This window comes from Leuciscus leuciscus (genome assembly GCF_965113295.1).
Source record: "Leuciscus leuciscus genome assembly, chromosome: 14".
In the NCBI taxonomy this organism is placed as follows: Eukaryota; Metazoa; Chordata; class Actinopteri; order Cypriniformes; family Leuciscidae; genus Leuciscus; species Leuciscus leuciscus.
This window is the reverse complement of record NC_138738.1, coordinates 26,077,241-26,100,177: the sequence shown is the minus strand read 5'-3', so window position 1 is coordinate 26,100,177 and position 22,937 is coordinate 26,077,241. Positions and strand designations below refer to the sequence as shown.

Here is a 22,937-nt window from a genome sequence, read left to right as displayed (position 1 = left end):
ATATTGTCCTATGGTCTGATTCGACACCTGTCTTGTCTTGGCTGCAATCCCTCTCCTGTCGTTACAAAGTTTTTGTAGCTAATAGAATCACTGAAATTCTGGAACTCACTGATCCCTCTTCTTGGAGGTATATTCCTTCTGCACAGAATCCAGCAGATGACATTACAAGAGGCAAAACTGTTGTTGAGCTAGCCAAACCTGATCATAGATGGCGACAAGGTCCAACGTTTCTGAAATTTCCTCCACATGAATGGCCCAAAAATCTAGTATCCAGATCTGCTAGTCCTGATCCTGAGCTCCGCAAACCACTTTTTTGTGGGTTAACACAATTGGATGATTTTGTACTCCCAGATCCTTCCTGTTTCAAATCATGGTCAGAGTTACAGTTCGCAACAAATTAGTTACTGCGACAACATAGGGAGGACCCATGTGACGCTTCTTCAGTCCAAAACCTCCTTTTGAGACAAGCCCAGCAACAAAGTTTTCCCTCTGAGTACCAGTGTTTAAAGGAAGGAAAGCCCATTGGAAAGCCTACTGTGCATCCTTATTGCTCCAGAGTCAAACCTGTTGAGTCCTCCAACACCCTCGGCCTAGACATGGCGGAGCGTCCGGTGCCAGACCTTTATCTGCTGAATCCTTGAGAACCAGGTCTAGGCTGGGTCCCATATGGTTGACCCTACGGGGATCCCATGTGTGCATATTCTCCATGGCTGCTCCTAAACGGAAGCTCGTGTCTTTCCCTTGGGCTAAGTCACCCACTATTCATATGCAGTACAACCCTCGGTTTAGTCCATATGTGTATTCCCACATAACTCTCCTTAAGAATGTGGCTCCCGCAGCGTTCCCCTCCCTCAGATCGGGCAAGCTTTCCCAGTGTTATCCAATAGTCTCACTGTATGGGTTATCACGGAACAACAGTGGCAGATACACTTGGTGTAAGCCCTCTCCTATCGTCCTTCCAGAAGAAGGTTTAACGTTTAAAGCTTTATTGATCCCCGTGGGGTAATTGATTTAAGCTTACATGGTGCCTCACATAAAACAGGTGCGGAGGCTTACACAGGGCGCTGGATGGGGTGCAGCAGCTGTGGCGCTTTGGTAGGGATTCCTATTCGTCGGTCACCACGACGTACGTCATAGTGACCGGACGATAGTGACTCGGTTACATATGGTAATCTTATGCATACTCTTAAAGGTTACGTCCGTGGATCACGGCTGAACGCGTCTTCTCCACACTCATTTACAAACAAACATTTTTTTTCGCCTATCGTGCGTCTACTCTACACCCCTACCACAAAAAAAAAAAAAACGGATTATATCCAAGACTTCAGTCATAAATTAGTATTAATATTGATAGCATCACTGGTAGCTTCGTTGCTAACTCACTGTCCATCTGTTAAAATGGCGAATATATCAGATGTAAGTAGTCTACCTTTTGGTGCAGGTGAGGACACATTTGAGCTGCACGCACTGCAGTCTGAGCTGGAAGCTGTTGAGAAACAGATCCACGACCTTTTATTGAGACAGGTCGAGCTGAAAGACCGGTGTTTGGCTCTTGAAACATCACACGCCGATGCACACAAATCAGTGTTTAACGTTACTAACCCGCTGACTCCGACCGCGTCTACTCCGTGCGTTCCTCAGCATCGGTCGCGATCAGCCATGGTCTCGTTCACTCCGGCTCCAACACGCCACCACGAAGCCTGGGTGGTTCCGCAGCAGAAGACGCGAGTCAGGTTTAGACCAAGACTTTCTCCGACCCTCCCGGTTTTCGAGTTATCCACACAAAACCGCTTCTCCCCTCTTCGCGAAACAGAACGCGATGCTGTGATCATCGGCGATTCCATCGTTCGGCACGTACACGCTACGTTAGGTAATAGTAAGGTGCACAGTCACTGCTTTCCTGGTGCTCATGTTTCTGAAATCGCTGCTCGCGTTCCCGAGATCCTGAACGGTGACGAGCGCGTCGGAACTGTGGTCCTGCACGCGGGAGTGAACGACATCAGGCTGCGCCAGACGGAGATTCTGAAAAAAGACTTCAGGAATCTGATCGATACGGTACGCAGCACATCGCCTGAAACAACGATCATTGTGTCAGGACCGCTTCCCACAAGGGCATGAATAGTTCAGCAGATTATTTGCGCTAAATGAATGGTTAATGTCATGGTGCAATGAGCAGAAACTGCTCTTTGTAAATAATTGGAATCTGTTTTGGGAGCGTTCTAGGCTTTTCCGTGCTGATGGCTTACACCCAAGCAGATTCGGAGCGGATATTCTGTCCGATAACATCTCCAAAATGTTAAATACCCTTTGACTAGTAACCAAAAGTCCAAATCATAGTCTTTGCTGCACCAATTTAACTGATATAAATACTAGTGTAGAACATTGCATAGAAACCGTGTCTATTCCTCGTTTAGTGAGATCAAATAATAAATCTACTGCAGGATCTAGGAAAAATCTAATTGTTATTAAAACTATTTCTAAAGCTAGGTCTTCTAAACATTAGATCACTCACACCTAAAGGCCAATTTATACTTCTGCGTCGAGGGTACGCCGTAGTGTACGTCGTAGGCTACGCACGTAGGCGACGCCGTCGTGAGCATTTATACTTCTGCGAATGTCTGTGTTGATGTGCAGTTACACCGCCGAAACGCTAGTTGGCGCGGGTGGATTTTAATGTTCCAGTTCCACTGTGTTTACATTCCTCGCGGCTATTTTGAGTTTAGGTTTCTACGAGCAATGGCGACTGAAGGAGTCATACAGATGGCTGTATTTCCGCACTTCTTCAAGCAATCTCTCAGTCACTTGGTCTTTTTCCATGGCTCTTCACTGATCTTCGGAATTTAAAAATGGCGGGCGGGCGGTGCAGAGTGTAGGAGGAAACGCGATGCTATCCAGCCGACCAATCACAGATCTTGCGGTCCGCGTCGCCGCGACGCGTAGTTACATTTTTGAGGAGGTGCGCGTCAGGGTACGGCGAAGGGTACGACGTATGGTACACGTCAATGCGTATGCTACGCCGTACCTTCTACGCGCACCCGACGCAGAAGTATAAATTGGCCTTAAGGCAGTTATTGTAAATGAAATAGTCACAGATAATAGCTTCGATGTACTTTGCCTTACTGAAACCTGGCTTAAACCAAATGATTATTTCGGTATTAATGAGTCTACTCCTCCTGGATACTGTTATAAGCATGAGCCCCGTCTGATTGGTCGTGGCGGCGGTGTTGCAACCATCTATAGAGATATTCTCAATGTTACTCAGAAAACGGGTTATAAGTTTATTTCATTTGAAGTACTTGTACTAAATGTTATGCTCTTAGATGTTAGAAAAACATCCCTATTATCTCTAGCCTTGGCTACCGTATATAGACCGCCAGGGCCTTACGCTGATTTCCTAAAAGAGTTTGCAGATTTTCTCTGAAACCTATTAGTCAATGTCGATAAAGCATTAATTGTTGGAGATTTTAACATACACGTAGATCATCCAAATGATGCGTTAGGGGCTGCGTTTACAGATTTATTAAATTCATTTGGGGTCAAGCAAAACGTCACCGGACCAACTCATCGTCTTAATCATACACTCGATTTAATTATATCACATGGAACCGATCCAACCGATATAGATATCATTCCACAAAGTGATGATGTCACTGATCACTACATGGTAACTTGCATATTACGTACTGCTGTAATATGTCATGCGGCGTCGCGTTATCAACCAGGCAGAACAATCCTCCCATCCACCATAGATCATTTCTCAAATTGCTTATCTAATCTGTCTCAGCTGCTGCCTGAACCCAAACAAACAGATGAACTAGAAGAACTAACTAGCACTATGAGCACCATTCTCTCTAGAACATTGGATGTGGTTGCACCTATTAAATTAAAAAAGGTCAGAGAGAAAAATAAAGCACCATGGTACAACAATACTACACATGTTTTAAAGAGAGAAACCCGTATTTTAGAGCGTAAATGGAAACAAACTAATTTAGAGGTCTTTAGAATCGCGTGGAAAGACAGTATGTCACGTTATAAAAAGGCCCTAAAAGCGGCCAGGGCTAGGGTTGCCAACTGTCTGAAATAAAAATAAGGAACGGGGGGGGTGACATGCCCCCATGGAAGAAAATTTAGGCTATAAAGGCTATCATGATCATTTTGCCAACAATGAACCATGGATTTGTTTAGTTTATAATACGTTTTATTTTTTACTTAAACAAATACAACATATAGCCTAACATTCAAAACTCATCGGCTTAGACTGCATTTGAAGAAAAATAAACACAACAGTTTTCTGTAGCCTTGTGCGAACTTATTCAATAGAATTAGACTTCTAGAATGTTCTTTCCAGTGCAAAAAATTTTTATTTTTAATTTAATTAGACAACATTTTAAGGAAGTGTAGTGCAAATATATTTATATAATTATACTTCCATTATAGTTAACTTTCTTTCCAGTGTAAAACAATAATACATCAAAAAACCAGCTAATAAAGAAAATCTAAAATATTGCACTCAAATACTGCATTCAAGCAATACAACACCTGTATGTATGCACATGGAAAATCTCACAGAAATAAATAAACCTCCAGACTAAGCACATTGTGCAGCTATTTTTACATTTCCCGCTGTTGTCACTTGTCGTCATCGTTGCTACGATACGTGACTCACAATGACTGAAACGACCAATTAAAAGGGCATTCTCTGATGATGTTCCAAGATGTTAAATTAGAAATTAGTATCTACCGCACCGTCGGTTTTTTTCTTATCATAGCCTACTAATGTCTTCGTTCATAGTCTGACATATATTAGAAGCTATGTGTCTGTCATGGATTTGCACTGAATTGATTCTCAAAAATACGGAACAAAGTGCGTTCCGTATCAGTTCAATACGGAACAAGACTTTTATGTGTCAAATACGGAACGATTCCGTATTATACGGAACGGTTGGCAACCCTAGCCAGGGCTGAGCACCTCCGCAAACTGATAGAAAACAACCAAAACAATCCAAGGTTTTTATTTAACACCGTGGCTAGACTAACAAATAAACAGACGTCACCCGAACAAAATATCCCGTTACAGTTCAGTAGTAATGATTTCATGAACTTCTTCACTGAGAAAATAGAAAGCATCAGAACCACAATTGTAAACGTTCAATCTTCAATTGCGCCTTATAATTCAGCTTCAATTATCACCCCGCAAGAACAATTACAGTGCTTTACAACTATAGAACAAAAAGAGTTAAATAAACTTATCACTTCATCTAAAACAACAACATGTTTATTAGATCCTATACCAACTAAACTACTGAAAGAAGTGTTACCTGTAGTGGAAGAGCCTCTCCTCAATATTATTAACTCGTCTTTATCTTTAGGTCATGTTCCAAGAACATTTAAACTGGCAGTTATAAAACCTCTCATTAAGAAACCACAATTAGATCATAATAATCTAGCAAATTATAGACCCATTTCAAATCTTCCATTTATGTCTAAAATATTAGAAAAGTGGTGTCCGCTCAACTGGGCTCTTTCTTGCAACAAAATGATATTTATGAAAAGTTTCAGTCTGGATTCAGACCGCATCATAGCACTGAAACTGCGCTCGTTAAAATCACAAATGATTTACTTTTAGCTTCTGACCAAGGCTGTATCTCAATATTAGTTTTACTTGATCTTAGTGCTGCGTTCGATACTATAGATCACACATTACTCTTAGATCGACTACAAAATTATACTGGTGTTCAAGGACAAGCATTAAGCTGGTTCAAATCATACCTATCTGACCGCTACCATTTTGTCTATTTAAATGGAGAAAAATCGATCATAACTCCAGTAAACTATGGAGTGCCGCAGGGATCTGTGTTAGGCCCTCTGTTATTCTCAATATATATGATGCCACTTGGAAATATTATAAGGAAACATGGAATTAGTTTCCATTGTTATGCTGATGACACTCAAATATATATTTCATCACGGCCGGATGAAACCGCTAAATTTTCCAAATTGACAGAGTGTGTTAAAGATATAAAAGATTGGATGACGCGAAATTTTCTTTTATTAAATCCAGACAAGACAGAGGTAATACTTATCGGTTCAAAAAAACGCCCACAAAACCTCGCACAATACAACTTTAACATCATAGGATGTCCTGTTACTTTATCCTCTACAGTAAAAGACCTGGGTGTTATACTCGATTGCAACCTGTCTTTTGAAAATCATATTTCATATGTTACAAAAAAAGCCTTTTTCCACCTTAGAAACATTGCTAAGCTACGTAATATGCTATCAGTTTCTGATGCAGAAAAGTTAGTTCATGCATTCATGACCTCGAGACTGGATTACTGTAATGCTTTATTAGCTGGTTGTCCTGCATCCTCAATAAACAAACTACAGTTAGTCCAAAATGCCGCCGCTAGAGTTCTTACGAGATCAAGAAAATATGATCATATAACACCGATTTTATCATCACTGCATTGGTTACCTATAAAGTTCCGTATTAATTACAAGGTATTGCTACTGACTTATAAAGCCCTAAACGGCTTAGCTCCAGTCTATTTAACGGATCTTCTATCACCCTATAATCCATCGCGCTCTTTAAGATCACTAAATTCAAGGCTTTTGGTCATACCTAGGATATCCAGAACCACCAAAGGAGGGAGAGCATTTTCACATTTGGCTCCAAAACTCTGGAATAGTCTTCCTGATACTGTTCGTTGCTCAGACTTGCTCTCCCAGTTTAAAACTAGATTAAAGTCGCATTTCTTCAGCCAGGCATTCATATAATCCTATAGTTCAAACTACAATCCGGCCTCTAGCTCATAAATGCCAGAGGAGAACTGGCCCCCGACTGAGCCTGGGTTCTCCCAAGGTTTTTTTTTCTCCATTAGGTCACCTGATGGAGTTTTAGGACACCATTAGGTCACTTGATGGAGTTTTTCGGTTCCTTGCCACTGTTGCCTTTGGCTTGCTCAGTTGGGGATATTTTGGGGATATTTAATAAAATTGTATCAATCAATAAATTCCTCTTGAAACAAACTTTGTTGTATTATTTTAATTTAATACTGTGAAGCTGCTTTGATACAATCTGTATTGTGAAAAGCGCTATACAAATAAACTTGACTTGACTTGACTTAATCCTCGTTCCCTGAGGGAGGGAACGGAGACGTACGTTCCGTCGCCACATCTGCTGCTGCCCGCCGGGGTGACCAGCTTTTCAGGCTTGGCTCCTCAGCAAAAAACTGAAGTGCAATCATCACCGGCTGCTTATTATATACCCGCGCTGCGAGGCTGCACAGCTGATGCAAATGATTACACGCCAATATGTATTGGCTTGTTTTAGTTTCACTCGAAGTAGATTGGCCTCTCTAGCGAGATTCCTATTCGTCGGTCACCATGACGTACGTCTCCGTTCCCTCCCTCCGGGAACGAGGGTTACCATATGTAACCGAGACATTTATTCCTGTGATCGAAGCTGAATTTTCAGCATCGTTACTCCAGTCTTCAGTGTTATGATCCTTCAGAAATCATTCTAATATGTAACCCTGGACCACAAAAGCAGTCACATAGGTAAATGTTTTGAAACTGAGATGTATACATCATATGAAAGCTGAATAAATTAAATTTCCATTGATGTATGATTTGTTAAGATAGAACAATATTTGGCCGATACAATTGAAATTCTGGAATCAAAGGGTGCAAAAAAATCGAAACACTGAGAAAATCGTTGTCCATTTATGTTCGCGATATTTCTGCATTCACTCACAAAAATAAATGCTTTATATATTTACAGTAGGACATTTACAAAATATCTTCATAAAACATCTTTATTTAATATCCTAATGATTTTTGGAATAAAAGAAAAATCGATAATTTTGACCCATACAATGTTTTGTTGGCTATTGCCACAAATATACCTGTGCGACTTGTGACTGGTTTTGTGATCCAGCGTCACATATAATGATTTGCTGCTCAAACATTTCTGATTATTATCAATGTTCATATTTTTGTGGAAACTGTGATACATTTTATATGTCAGGATTATTTGACGAATAGAAAGCTCAAAAGAACAGCATTTATTTGAAATAGAATCTTTCGTTACATTATAACTTAAATATCTGTGTCACTTTTTATCAATTTAATGTGTCCTTGATTAATAAAAGTATTAATTACACTATTGACCCCAATTGTTACCTGAATACAATACTTTTATAAAATAATTTATATCTATAACATTATTTGTTAGAAAGAAATTCTAAGTCAAGTGAAATGAAATGGTGCACTTGTGTTTGTGATGTGATTTTTATTAAAAAAAAAATATATATATAAAATGTTTGTGTTCAGGAAAATTCTGTGAAATTTGTATAAAATCTGGTTTAAATCAATTTTTTGTATAAAATGTATTGGTCATTGATCTCTTTAAATAGATTTTTAACTATATAAGGTCTCCGTGTCATTTGAAGTGACCACTCATCATGTGGTGCGACCAATAAAAGCAATCACTGTATTAAATGTAAAATAAAATATCTTATTTATGTGGCTGAAATATGAATCGGTTGCACCACATGACATTTTTTAAGGCTACGGCCAATTCATCTAGATGAAGAAACACTATAAATCACTTAAATTTTTTTTTTTTTTTTGAATTTATGTGTAGACAACATCCTTAATGTTTGAACAATTGCAACATGTATTTTATTTTTTATTTTATTTTTTTAATTGGTCTGTCGAAAATCCTTATATGTGACCCTAGAACAGGTGTTATACTCTCATATTTCCTAGTCCCGGTTAAAAGCCTGGCAGCAGCATTCTGAACCAACTGCAGACGCGAAAGTGATGTATGAGAAATACCATAGTACAATGAATTACAATAGTCTAATCTGGAAGTAATAAAAGCATGCATAACAACTTCCAAATCATTAAAAGACAAAAAAGGTTTCAATTTCACTATATTCCTTAATTGGAAGAAGTCACCTCTAACCACTGAATTTATATGCTTATCAAACTTTAACTATGCATCAAAAATAACTCCAAGACTCCTAGCTTGATTATGTACCTTGGATTTAAAAAGCCCTAATTGATTAATTATATGTTTGGTAGAACTCGGAGGGCCAAACACTATTACTTCAATCTTTGATTAAGGGGAGAAAATTGGCTAACATCCAGTACTTAATATTAAAACAATCAAAGAGAGACTGCAAGGCTGAATTATCCCCAATTTTTATAGGTAGATAAAGCTGAGTATCATCGGCATAAAGATGACAATATACATTATGTTTCTTACAAATATCAGCCAATGGAAGCATGTAAATAGAAAATAAGACTGGACCCAATTTTGATCCTTGTGGAACCCCACACTTCATTAGAGCAGAAGGAGATGAAAAATGTCCTAATTCCACAGAAAAAGTTCTCCCAGAAAGATATGAGTTAAACCAATTAAGAGCTTTTCCTTGAATCCTTGCCCACTCTCTTAGTGTAGCATGCACTATAGTATCAAATGCAGCAGTCAAATCACAAAAATTGCACACTTTCCTGAATCGACAGCCAAAAACAAGTTGTTTGGCACTTTGAGAAGGGCTGACTCTGTACTGTGTTGAGCCCTAAATGCAGATTGGAACTTATCAAAAATATCATTTCCATTTAAATAAGTAGAAAACTGTTGAAAGACAGTCTTCTCTAAAAAATTTGACAGGAAAGACAATTTTGAGATTGGCCTTTCTGAAGGCTAGTACTTTAAATCAGATGAGTCCAAATTGGGCTTTTTTAGAAGGGGTTGCACCACTGCATGCTTAAAACAGGATGGCACGACACCACTCAATAAGCTGGAGTTCACTATTGACAAAAGATCTAAACCAACCATGTCTAATACCTGAACAAGGAGGCGCGAGGTAACAATATCTAAAGAACACTGAGTGGGCTTCATTTGGCAGACTAAGTCCACCAAATCAGGAAATTAAATTGGTTTAAACTCAGTTAAATAATGTACTAATGAGGATGGAATGACATAATCAAGGATGAGGCCTGAAGTTATAATACTATGTGTAAGAGCATCAATTTTGTTAATGAAATACTCTAAAAAGTTGTCACATGTTATCTGAGTAATATCAAGGCCTGTTGTTATGTCAGGATTTAAAACTGAGTCTATTGTTTTGAATAACGTTTTAGGATTATTTGGAATCTTCTTAATAAGATCAGAGAAATATTTTATCTTTGCAGTTTTAGCAGCCTTCTGATATTTAATCATAGCATCCTTCAGTATATCATTAGACACCTGCAACTTATCTTTCTTCCATTGCCTCTCTGCTTTCCTCCACACTTGTCGGAGGCAACCAGTATCATTATTAAGCCATGGCTGTGGTTTGGATTTTGCACCTATGATTTTAAAAGGAGCACATGTGTCCATCATTTCATTACAGATGGAATTGAACATTGGCACTGTATCATTTAAACCCAGACCAAAAGATAGGGACCCTGGGGTACGCAATACTGAAGATAATGTATAAGCGTTTGAAAACTCACTGACAGTTGAATGTTTTATAGAATGGACATACCGGCCTAAAGGCTTACAATTTAAAGATGAACTAGAAACTGAAATATTGAAAATAACTGGATTATGATCAGAGAAACAGGCATCCTCAATATCTATATTCAAGACAGGAACACCCAGAGATAAAATTCAAATCGAAAGTATGACCAAGTTTATGGGTAGGACTTGAGACAAATTGGGTGAAATTAAATGACTCAACAAGATATAAAAACTCTTTTACCATGGGCTGATTAGGGCAACATATATCTAATATAAGTTGATGAGTAAGTTATATTTAGCAATATAAACAACAAGGAATGATAGTAAATAGAGATTCAAAGCAGAAAGCTATACGGAGCATACAGATGCAAACCAGCAGCAAGGCAGACAGGAGCAATCGATCAGCGTGTGAGACAGGAGGAGAGTGTCCGTACGGTGGCCACATATTTATCCCTAGTTTATTTTTTAGAAATCCCAATATGTGCGTGGATATGTGTACACACATTTCAATGCCTTTTTTGAGAGTACGCAACATTTATACATCAGGCCCCTAGTCATTAACTCAGGCCTCTTCCTGCCTTCAATAGGACTGTGCACCCAAGAGCTAATTTAATGATGAGAAAAACAAAATGTTCCTATGGCACATAAAAAAGTGAGAGAAAAAAACACAGCGAAGAAGGGTTACTGGAGCTGCTGTTTTATACTAGCTAATAATGAGCCGTATAAGATGTGAATGGCTTACACATGTAGTTAATGCCCAGTCATATAATGCTACAAGCCAAAATATCAAAGGTGTCTGTTTTTTTATGTTAGTGATTATGTTTTTTAATGGTTGGTTTTATTCTCTAACTCATAGGAAGCACTCGCAATCCCTCCTTCTTCTCTTTCTGTATCTCTCACAGAAGGATTAGGACATGAATTATTCAGTGTCAGTGTTTAATCCGTGTAAAGGTAAGCAGGTAATTAAAAGCTCTGCTGATGCAGCTGCACAGAGCAGAGCTAAACCCAAGACCACTCAGCCTCCACTCCACAGGGGGAAAACAGGAACAGTGGCCCCAGGATAATTACTTAGCCTCACAGAAGCAGGGTGAGCCCAGCAATTCCAGAGGGGTCAGAAAGGTGAAAAACTGAAAGTGGGGCATTCTCTCTCTTTCGAAAAGGGAGGCTGAGCATTGCAGCTTTTAACCCTCTGGGGTCTGATGTGTTTTTGGGGCCCTTGAGATGTTCTGACATGCCCTGACATTTGTGCTTTTTTCAGTTATTTATAAACATGTTAATGGCAAAGGTGTAAATTCACTCTATATAGCACAAACAGGGCTAGCTGTCACGACACACATGAGGGAGACAGTAGATCCAAGTGCAGTGAGATATTTATTGGGTAATCCGTGAAACGTAATCCAGTCCAGGCAAGTGTCAAATACCATACAAGCAATCTAAACAAGAACAATGAACACAAGGAACAAGCAGGAACAAACCAAGAAGTGTGAGACATTAACAAGGACTCCGTAACAAACACTAACACAGACAGGGCATATATACACACAGAACTAACAAGGTGATGGGAACCAGCTGAGTGCAATAATCAGATAAGTGACAGAACAGAATGCTGGGAATTGTAGTCTAATGTGAATGACACCGTGAGAACGAGGACCTCTAGTGAACCCCAGGGAAACACAACCAGACACTGTGACAGAACCTTCCCTCTACGGAGCGGCTACCAGACGCTCCATGACAGAAAACAAGACAACACAAGAGTCCAAGAGGAAGGTGGAACGTGAAAAATCCGAGGGAAGGATGGGAGGGCCAGGACCATGCAGGGGAACAGGAACAGGGGGTGATGGCTTAGCCGGCGGCCAGGACGAAGCAGACAGTTCATCGGGCGGCCAGGGCAAAGTAGACAATCCATCGGGCGGCCAGGGCAAAGCAGACAGTCCATCGGGCGGCCAGGGCAAAGCAGACAGTCCATCGGGCGGCTAGGGCAAAGCAGACAGTCCATCGGGCGGCCACGGCGGTGAAGACCCCTTGGGCGGCCACGGCGGTGAAGACCAGGGCGAAGACGACCCCTCGGGCGGCCACGGCGGTGAAGATCAGGGCGGTGAAGACCCCTCGGGTGGCCACGGCGGTGAAGACCCCTCGGGTGGCCACGGCGGTGAAGACCCCTCGGGCGGCCACAGCGGAGACGACCAGGGCGGAACGGGAACAGACCCCGACTCCAGAACCGGAACAGGCACCGACACCGATCCTGCTGGCTCAGGAACAGGAACAGACACCGGCTCAGGCTCCGGCTCAGGCACAGACACCACCGGCTCAGACACCACCGGCTCAGGAACAGACACCACCGGCCCAGGAGCAGACACCACCGGTTCAGACACCACCGGTTCAGGAACAGACACCACCGGCTCAGGCACTGGAACTGGCGCCACCGACTCAGGCACTGGAACTGGCGCCACCGGCTCAGGCACTGGAGTAGTCCTTATACTGCACCTTGTGTCAAAATGATTAATGACTTTGACCTTTGACCTTTTGGCAGGTTGAACTTCCGGTGACCTTATGATTGATGGGTTGAACTTCCGGTATGAGGTCATGGGATTAACCTTTGCCCTTCCTACCTATCGATCATGGTTTTTGACAGTTAGTTTTGAACTATGACCTAGCTAGTACTAAATCATAGTTTTGACGGTTAGTTTTTGACCTATTTAAATAGAACAGATGTTTGAACTTTGTCCCAGTTATGTGTGTGCGTGTGTGGTTATATGGCTTGTGCCTGTGCCTGCAGTTATTTCATATATGTGACATTCAGTTATTTCACATTTATATATAAAACATTCTATAATTTATATTCAATCCTTTATATAATTGATATAATCTAAATTATATAATCTAAAAAACTAAAGTTGAAAACATACTGTTCTTTAAAAGTGTATAAATGAAATGGTTATAAAAAATATCTTGCTAAAACGTATATAAATGAAATGCTTATACAATATATCTTACTAAAATCTACTGAAACCAATTATTTTAGTTTTAGATAAACAAAAGAATAAAAAATCATCTTACATTATTTTAGAGAGTTGAATAAGCTTTCATAATCATTGTCCATACGAATGGGTCACACAAATAATTAAACTAAAGTTGAATAAATATTATGTTCTTTTTAAAAGTATATAATGAAATACTTATAAAATCTACCGAGCCAAGTATTTCAGTTTAAAGAATTCAAATAGTCATTCCTGAATGACCTCACACTGTCTCAAAACATGGGGAGCGCGCCTCTAATGTATGTGTGTCAAAAAGTAAAGGAGCCGCGTGTGTGTGTGTGTGCGTGTGTGTGCGTGTGTGTGCGTGTGTGTGTGTGTGTGTGTGTGTGTGTGTGTGTGTGTGTGTGTGTGTGTGTGTGTGTGTGTGTGTGTGTGTGTCTGTGTGCCCCCCCCTATTCCTGCGAGCTCTGACATATGAAACAGGACCACACTCCACATTCCTGAGCACGGTGAAAGTGAGAATAATGTTTTCTATTTCACACCATAATATAAAATAATTATCTTACTAAATATCTACTGAAACCAATTATTTTAGTTTTAGATAATCAAAAGATAAATAAAAATCATCTTACTTTATTTTAGAGAGTTGAATAAGCTCTTAACACATCAATGCCCATACCATTGATGTCCACAAAAAATGCAATGTATGAAACGGGTTCACGGAAATAAAAAATCATCTTACGTATATAAGTATAAGTATATAAATGAAATGGTTATAAAAATATCTACTGAAACCAATTGTTTTAGATAAACAAAAATAATAAAATCCATCTTCCAATAACACATTCTATTCTTTAAAAGTATATAAATAATATAATATAAAATCACAGAGTGGTTCTCTCTCTCTCATTTAAAAGCATAACCTTAAAAGTTTAAATCAAATATTTAAAGTTTCAATACATTCATATCTTCTATTTTTCTTTTAGAAGACTTATGTATGATATAAATGATTTTGTTATTAAACAATGTCTGTTCAAAAACTTTAGATTGTTGAAAAACTGTACTTAGTCGTCATAAATCTCATTTATATGAAAAGATTCAATCAGCAATTTTTGTCCATGCGGGGGTTTCAATTTTTATGGCTTTCCATAGCTATAATGATGTTTGTACCGTAACTGCATATTCTATCATGTACACCTAAACACAGAAAACTACATTTTCAAAAAAATGAAATAAATAAGTAAATCATTTAATATCATTTTGCGCACACACACGGTTCCAAAAAATAAACTAATTTCTATTTTAAAATTAAATTATTATTAATATATATATACATATAACCAATAAATAATAACATACACTACTAAAATGTAAACAAAGTTTTAGCTAAATAAATAAGTATATAAATAAAAAAACCTTACATTCCTGAGGTGAGAAAGGGGTTTCCTATTATCAGACTAACTGAAGTTGAAAAACATTCTATTCTTTAAAAGTATATAAATTAATTGTTTATAATATAAAATCACAGAGTGGTTCTCTCTAACATAATGATTTTTGAACTGCATATTCGATCATGTACACCCTAAACATGTACACACATGATACTTCGATCATGTACACCATCACAGAAAACTACATTTTTTTTTAAATGAAATAAATAAATAATTTAATAAAATGTAAACATAGTTTTAGCTAAATAAAAACACCTTACATTTCCAGAGAGGCGAAGTAGTTCTTTATGCAATGATAAAAACAATCCAAAAAAGCAAATAGTTTAAGTTGTCCTATAACAGCCCCAGACCCTCCCGGTGATAAACTACAGTGTGAACTGAAGCTTCAGGATATAGGGCGACATACCAGATGAGTCTCGGGGGGACAATGTCGCAGTAAATCTAGTCTGCATTTCAGAGCATACTACATCCAGAGTTTATACTAAATTCATTTAAAAGCATAACCTTAAAAGTTTAAATCAAATCTTTAAAGTATTATTAAAACCATATCTTCTATTTATCTTCTTAGAAGACTTAGGTATTATTGTTACTAAACAGCATCTGTTCAAAAACTTTAGATTGTTGAAAAACTGTGCTTAGGCGTCTTAGATCTTTTGTCCGTACACCATGTTTGTCACAATGTTTTTAAGAAATCCGAGGACTTCACATTGCTCTTATTTAGACAAAGTTGTATCATTTGGAAAATCACCACACAATTTGAGAGACGCAATGTGTGATAAGTAAAGTTGGTCTTGAGCGAATATTTAATCTTACTGGTAACTATGATCTATTACACGGATAAGATCATTTTTACTTGTATCTCCCGAACTACCCTTAATCAGTGCGGAAACACACAAGGTGAAACCCTTTACTGAGAATATACTATCGGTTATCTACTCAAAATATATGTAGAAGTTTCAAATGTTAGCATTTGTTGATGGTGGTCGCATGAACAGACTTTGGGGAGAGCTATAGCAGAAAGCATGCCCTTTGACCTCCTCAATTTTGGAGTCCTCCCAAAAGAATTTCTCCCATCTAGCGATTCTCCCATCTACTCGCTTTTTGCAACTTTGGTAAATGTGCCAAGAAGCTATGACAACAAGTCTTCCAATAGCACATCATCGAGTTTAACTATACATGTTCTACCGTTATGCTGCCTATATAATGATTTACACAACCAAGCAATGAAAAAAGCTTGTCATTTAGACCGTAACTTTGACTTACCTGTCGAGAAGAAAGCAGGCAACTTCCCTTTTAAAGTCTTTCTCCTTCATTAGCTCTTTCCACCTGGGAAAAGCTATCCCGATATTTATTTACATCCCGATCAATTAAATTTCTGCTTTTTGGCAACGAGGATTCCTTCTCCTGCATAACTTTGATCCTGCATAATAATTTACCGTGCAGTGCGGCCTTTCAAATGTGCCAGGGGCAGTATTTTCAAATTTTCATCCAGGCTGCCCGGGTTCGACTCCCGGTATGGGAAGACAATTTTTTTATATATTGCCAACAAAATTCAAGTTATTCAAGTTCATCAATAATCATTTATAGTCTTAGAGGCCTACACGAACTGCAGAAACAAGCAGAAGATATGTAAAAACTCATAAATGCTGTTTCAGTACTGAATAATTTTCACAAAATACAATTATATTGAATTCAGAAAATTTCACTATGGAATATTTACTTTATCATAATTTCAATTTAGTATGTCATCATCTCATAATTATGACGCATAGTCATAATTTTAATTTAAACTTTTTAAGTCATAATTTCGACTTGTCATAATTTACAATTTTTGTCAATTACGCCTTTTTAATGTAATACTTAAAACGGTTTTAAGTCATAATTTGGTTGTTGACTATAGTAGTGTTGCACCTGCATGCCCACTAACTCGCTTGTGAGAGTCAGAGTGTGTAAAGTAAACTCTCATTAGTGTTAGTAGAGTATTAGTGGACTGGTAGGGTTAGAATAAGTAATATTAGAATAAAATATCTGTTGGGGGGCATCACAATAAAGAGTTAATGTTTAATGAGTTAAATGACAACATACCATTTTTCAACCGAGCGAATCTGCACATGAGAGGCCTTCAGAAGTCATAACTTCAGGGGTAGGTCAGTTGGCGAAAACACTGCGTGTGTAAAAATCAAATACTGTATTACAGTTTTTAAAGTTAGAATAAAAAGTTAAGTGTCACAAAGTCTGGCACATTAACTTGTTCTTTTTGCTTATTTCTACAAATATCAACCTGATAAATATGGACTGAATACACGATTAAACAAGATCATTTTTAAGAAAAAAGAAAAAACAGTGATTTGACGGCTAAGTTTCAGGCATAGTGCAACCACGCAATGTTAGATTTCTCTAATCTCTAATTCATCTCACTCACAACGCACAACTTTGTAAATAAACATTTTCAAACTGTAATTATACCATATTTTATTCATATTATGTTGATTTAAAGCTTTTTGTTTGTTATTAACTAATACCTACTAACATCCGGCACAATCTGACCCCAACATCTGACCCCAAATAAACAGATAATGCAATGTTCACAATCTACAGTTAGATATTCTCCTACTTAGTATCTTTGGGTGTATCTGTGGCTGTATTTTGTCACACCATAGTGATGCAAAGTTCCACACCCTATGGACTAACTTTAAAACATCATCTTTATACAGGAATGTCCATGTAAGATTCAAAAGACCAAATCGCTAAGAAAAGTTTCCAAATGATGGTTTTATTACTCCGCTAGATTTAGTCATCTTGTTCAGATAGCAGACGACACTGTTTCTCCTGTTGTATGTGTTTTAGGTGAAGACTTTTCTTTGAGAGCCGTTTATAGAAATAAATGGCCATTAATAATTTAAGCGATAGAGGGAAAAGTTGCACTAAATGAAGTATCAATTTAGTCAAACAGAAAGACTATCTACGAATCACACAAAGTGCATGCTGTTTTACACTTAAACTATTGCACTGAGAGAGGCATATTCATCAAAGCTTGAGGCTGTTACACAAAAGTTTCACACTTTGGTAAAACCTGCTGATAAAATTGCACAAAAGTAAATTCTAATTCTTCATCATCATGAGCCATTTAAAACAAATACAGAAAAGCCACTATAGTGATCAGTTTTAGCTTTTGAATGGATCTTGTTTTTGTACAGTTTGCAAAAAGTACATAGTCTCAGAGTGTGGTCAAACATGTTCATATAGGAATGTATCCTATACATTATAGGTCCTTCTACACGAGAGTGTTTAGTATGAGAGTGAATCTTTCTGCTATGTCTACGAAACATCGACGTCAAAGATGAGTATTAAGCCTGGAACACACCAAGCCGACGGTCGGCCGTCGGGCAGTTTCCGTGCGTCGGCCGACTAAATCTTCTCAGTGTGTTCCGCACCGTCGGCTGAAATTGGTCCTTGTCGGCTTTGTAACGGCCGATTCGACATGTTGAATCGGCGTCGGGCCGTCGGTGAAAGAGGGAACTCTGATTGGCTGTTCAGCTTAGTGAACGAGGCAGTGCACGAGAATAATAGCAAAACAGCGAGTAAAGTCAAAACGGTACAGATAGAAGGCTGTTCTAATGATATGTCATCTTACCTGAGTGTTCCTTGGCGCATATTTCAATATTAACACGAGAGGAGTGGAATAAAGAAAGTGTTTAGCAGGATTGATATTCAAAACGGTAAGCACGCACTGCTTTGTTTACGGTTTGTGTATCTGCAGCCGGCACCGTCGGTTTCCCTTTTTGAATGACGAATATAGACGAATATATCTGCAGAAATAGACAGTTGTCTCATTTACACGCAGGCGCAGAACGCGCATTCTAGCTAACAGTCGGCAGTAGTTCTCTCGGTGTGTTCAAGTGCAGCTTTTAACCCCGACGCGAGGCGACAACACAGTTGGCTTTCATCAGCGCTTGTTCGTCGGCGTCGGCTTGGTGTGTTCCAGGCTTTACACTTCAAACTCGTCTAACTATTACACTTATTTTGTTATTAATTTGTGTGTGTCAATAAAAAACAGTTCAGCTAATGAATTACGGTTGATACGTGGTATTTTTACGTGAAGGGAGGGTTGATTAATTTTTTTTATTCTGGCCCCACCAATACTATTAGGCATCTGTCTTTTAGGCCCGGTCCAGAAAACAGAAGTTGTGTCTTAATAATTGTTCTTCCTTTTATGATCTTCTTTTTATTCTGCATAATGCCGAAATGTTTTAACATATCGTAAATTTCAATGGTTAGATAAATCATCTAACTATTATATCTAACAATCAATAGTTATATGTGAAACAAGCACAGTCGCATTGGAGTTGGATTCTTGTTTATACTGAACCGCATGTTTAACTGCGCTATTGTTCTCGGCATCATCAAAGTTCACATAGTTTTCACCGGAGCATAGCGACTCTGAAACAAGACTTTGTTTAAAAGATTTTGTTTGCATTTCTTCTGAAACATCCTGTTTTGAAACTGTTTAACATCGCTAGCGTAACACTTATCGTATTGTCGGGTGTGATTGTAATGTTTTGTATGGCGTTTTCTTTACACTTCCCCCCGGATATCATATTTGTTATATATCTCTTTGTTCATATACGACAGTCTTCACATGAATTGGATCGCTAGATCCAGTGCTAAAATGTATATTTTAACCCTTTATGCCGATATAGAATGCCGCACAAGGTTCTCTGTTCTCTGGTTCTATGTTTTAAAAATCCCCCGAAACAAAGACAAGGATCATCAAAATCTGTGCATACAACAAAACACATGTAGAAAATGACTTTTGTTTGAAGAAAAACTTAAATCAGCTGGTGCTATTGAAGTTATTAAACACCCCTGAATTCGGTAATGATGCGATATGGATATCACGTTTTAACTCAATACGCTAAAGGTCTATGAACTTTAACAATAGTCGGTAAAATGAACTTAAAAATGAAATACATCCTAACTACTTTCTAAATGTTTGTAAATCCAAAAACTGTTTGTCACTGGATCGGGTGAAAATAATAAACTTCTCCTTTGTTTTTATGCATCAAGTTAAATCCAAATGATAGGAAAACTTTATGATAGGAAAGTACGGACAGCTCCTTTGACCAAGCCTCTACATATGGGACACTTGCGCAGAGAAGGCGCACATTCTTTGCACACAACTAGGTGACCACAGGGCATGAAGACAATGTTCACTTCCTTATCCATGCAAACTTTGCATGTGCGCTCCTCTTGAAGTCTTCTTAACTGTTCCTCCATAGGCAAGTCTGAAAGATCTTGACTGGGTGATGCAGCTTCATTTGTCTGGGCCATCAGTTCTCTCAGCAGGCAGACATCATTCTTCTTGATCCAGTTGCGGAAGACCTCTGCCGCTGCATTTCCTTTCGACAGGACTAACTCAATGAGCTGCCCTGTCTGCTGCTTGACTGTAGCGCAGTTACGAATAATGTCATACTCTTTCTGTGAGATGACGTTCTCCTCTAGAAGATGGTCCATTAAGCTCTGCACACTTTTTAGGCGCTGTGACACGGCAAGATGATGTTTCTTAAGAAAAGTAAGAAACTTACTTTCTCGCTCCTCCTCTCTCTTCTCATCTTCTGCACTTAGTAAATCACACACCAACACTTGAACGGTTTTGTAATTTTCTCCACTTGCGAGAATTTTGCTCTGAATGGTTTGCTTCACCGCAGGATTGTTCATCATCACTGCATCTTCTCCAGGACCCAGGTGTGCAACAGGTGGATCAACAAATTCTCTCGAGTCGCTGTCTCCATTAGTCAATAGCTGCTCAAACACAAAAGGAAATCTTGCTTGAATCTGACGAACAAACTCTTGGCCCTTTTCTTGCAACAGGTATTCACATCTTGGAAACCACTTGGCATGTTCTACCCATGGATCATCACCAGACTCCCAACATCTGAGTCCACCATCGCAACAAAAGCACTTCACGTCATCATTACGACCAACATAGTAAAAACCAGCCTTAGCCAATTGGTCTGGTCGAACAGTTATTCTTGAGGGCCAGTTGACAAATGTGAGCGACCTTTCCTCACACTGTTTCATTGCCGATCCATTGGAAAGGCTAGATAAAGGTACATTATCTGCACGGTCACCTCGAACGAAGCGGCAGTTGGGGTAATGCCTCTGGTGCTCTGATACTGCCCGATCTCCCGGTTCCCAGTTGCTAAGCTGGCCTCCACAACTGAAGCAAGCCACTCTGTCGCCCTGACCAAGGTAGTAGAAACCACTTTTGGCAAGCTCGGCTGGAGATACTGGTGCAAGAGGCCAATTCTGAAAGGTGTCAAGGCGTTCCTGTTCCCGACGCATGCCAGGATTGTGACAAGCCGGAGGTCGCTGGTGAGACATATCCTGGTGAGACATATCCAGGTTTAAGTAACCCACCCGCTCCTCCATTTGGCCTGAAACGAATGCCGTGGTGGTCGATGTTACGGGTGTTGCAGGGGCGGGAAGCTGTAGCATGGCTTACTTTGCGAAGCGGGGAAAAGGCACTTTTGATGAATGCTCTGGATGAAGACATAAAAAATGGGGCCACAGGGCGTGTCCACTCAAGCCCTTCTCTCTGCTGGACTAGTGTCTAGTCGTCCATGACAGAGCACATAATCTTATTAAAAAATGTAATGAGAACAAAGAACAAGAACAAAATCGAAGTTTGTTCAACACCATGTCCTTTCTTATGTTCTGTACACAGCGGGCAAATTAGTTGTATCATTTGATATGATACAACTGTATTGCTGCCTCGGGAATACGGTAATTAAAATGCAGAAAACAAATATTTAATCTTTTAAATCATGTATTATTTTTAATTATTCTAAATATTATTATTATAATACTATTTTTATGAGCTCAGACATTTTTTAACCAGAAATTTTTATTTCAACATTATACTTTCGAGGATACATTGTACGTAATGCCGGGTCATCATTTTCTTCACTACTTCAAAGTAAAACAATAACGACATTTAGAGATGGTCTAACCAGAATAGAAAATATCCGCAGGCTATCATGTCTTGCTCTACGATGTAGCTGACCAGACTTTCAACTAATTCACCAACGTCAGTTTTTGCATTTTTTGACACCAGTGACACACAGAGATCCGTTACGAATGTACAAATAGCGAGTATCTCTGTGATTTGGAATTCGTCACTACATTCACGCAACACATCCAGAACTTTTCTGAGGAGTACGCCGATCGGCTCTTTGCCGTTAAAAAACATGGGCGTTACATCAGGCCATGACTTTACCAAGCCTCTTACATCATCCATTTCATTTTTGAGATTTGTCACACGTTTGGTATCCTGCGCACAATCGTTTTTCATATCACACGCAGCATCGATGATCCTGTGCATCAAGCCAACCATTTGGCCTCTAAAATGATCTTTAAACATACAGTCCAACGCCTCTCTTAAACGACACTCTTTGCCCGTGGCGCACTCACACGGCGGATGATACTTGTGCCCCGCATCGCCAGAACTCAACGGGGAGTCGTTCTCCATCAGGTTTTGCATCGCCATTTTTTCGCGATGCAATGAATTTTTTTCCAACTTTTCGTTCCTGAAATGTTCCTGGAATCTCCTGAGTCCTTGCGGCACAGTCGTCCAGGGTTTGTGTTTTGGGGTTAAAAGTTTGCGTCAGGCAAACTGTTGAACCGGGCTTTGATCAATGAGATGATGCAGTGGCGCAGCAGTCCGAGGCTAGTAGAGCTAGAGCGTGCAATGTTCTGAAATATTTATCAGGACAACGACGGGGGTCCGCCCACCCTGTTATGTAGAATGTACGGGGTTGTCATCAGGAAAGCTTCAAATCTCCGCGCTGTTGTTTTGGCGCGCATTATGGAAGTTTGAATCGTTCGAGTCATACACACAAGTGCAGTGATGGAGCGCCTGAACACGAGCAGTGTGAGAGGATTCCTGAGATCTTGCGACGATCTGACTGAGAAGATTCGCTGAAGAAACTC

General features: G+C 39.3%; 1 protein-coding gene and 1 long non-coding RNA gene across 2 annotated transcripts in view; one reads left to right on the top strand and one right to left on the bottom strand.

Annotated features, from left to right (window-relative positions):
* The window catches only part of LOC309474494, a 255,496-nt gene that overhangs the window by 12,178 nt on the left and 220,381 nt on the right, over window positions 1-22,937 (top strand). The gene's annotated exons all lie outside the window — the stretch shown is intronic.
* Window positions 17,215-21,500, bottom strand: LOC309514180 (putative inhibitor of apoptosis). The gene is made up of 2 exons (XM_082190344.1): window positions 18,940-21,500; window positions 17,215-18,298 (listed from the first exon to the last, which is right to left on the bottom strand). Exon 1 carries the CDS (start codon window positions 21,441-21,443, stop codon window positions 20,037-20,039), a length of 1,407 nt encoding a protein of 468 aa, XP_082046470.1. The 5' UTR covers window positions 21,444-21,500; the 3' UTR covers window positions 17,215-18,298; window positions 18,940-20,036.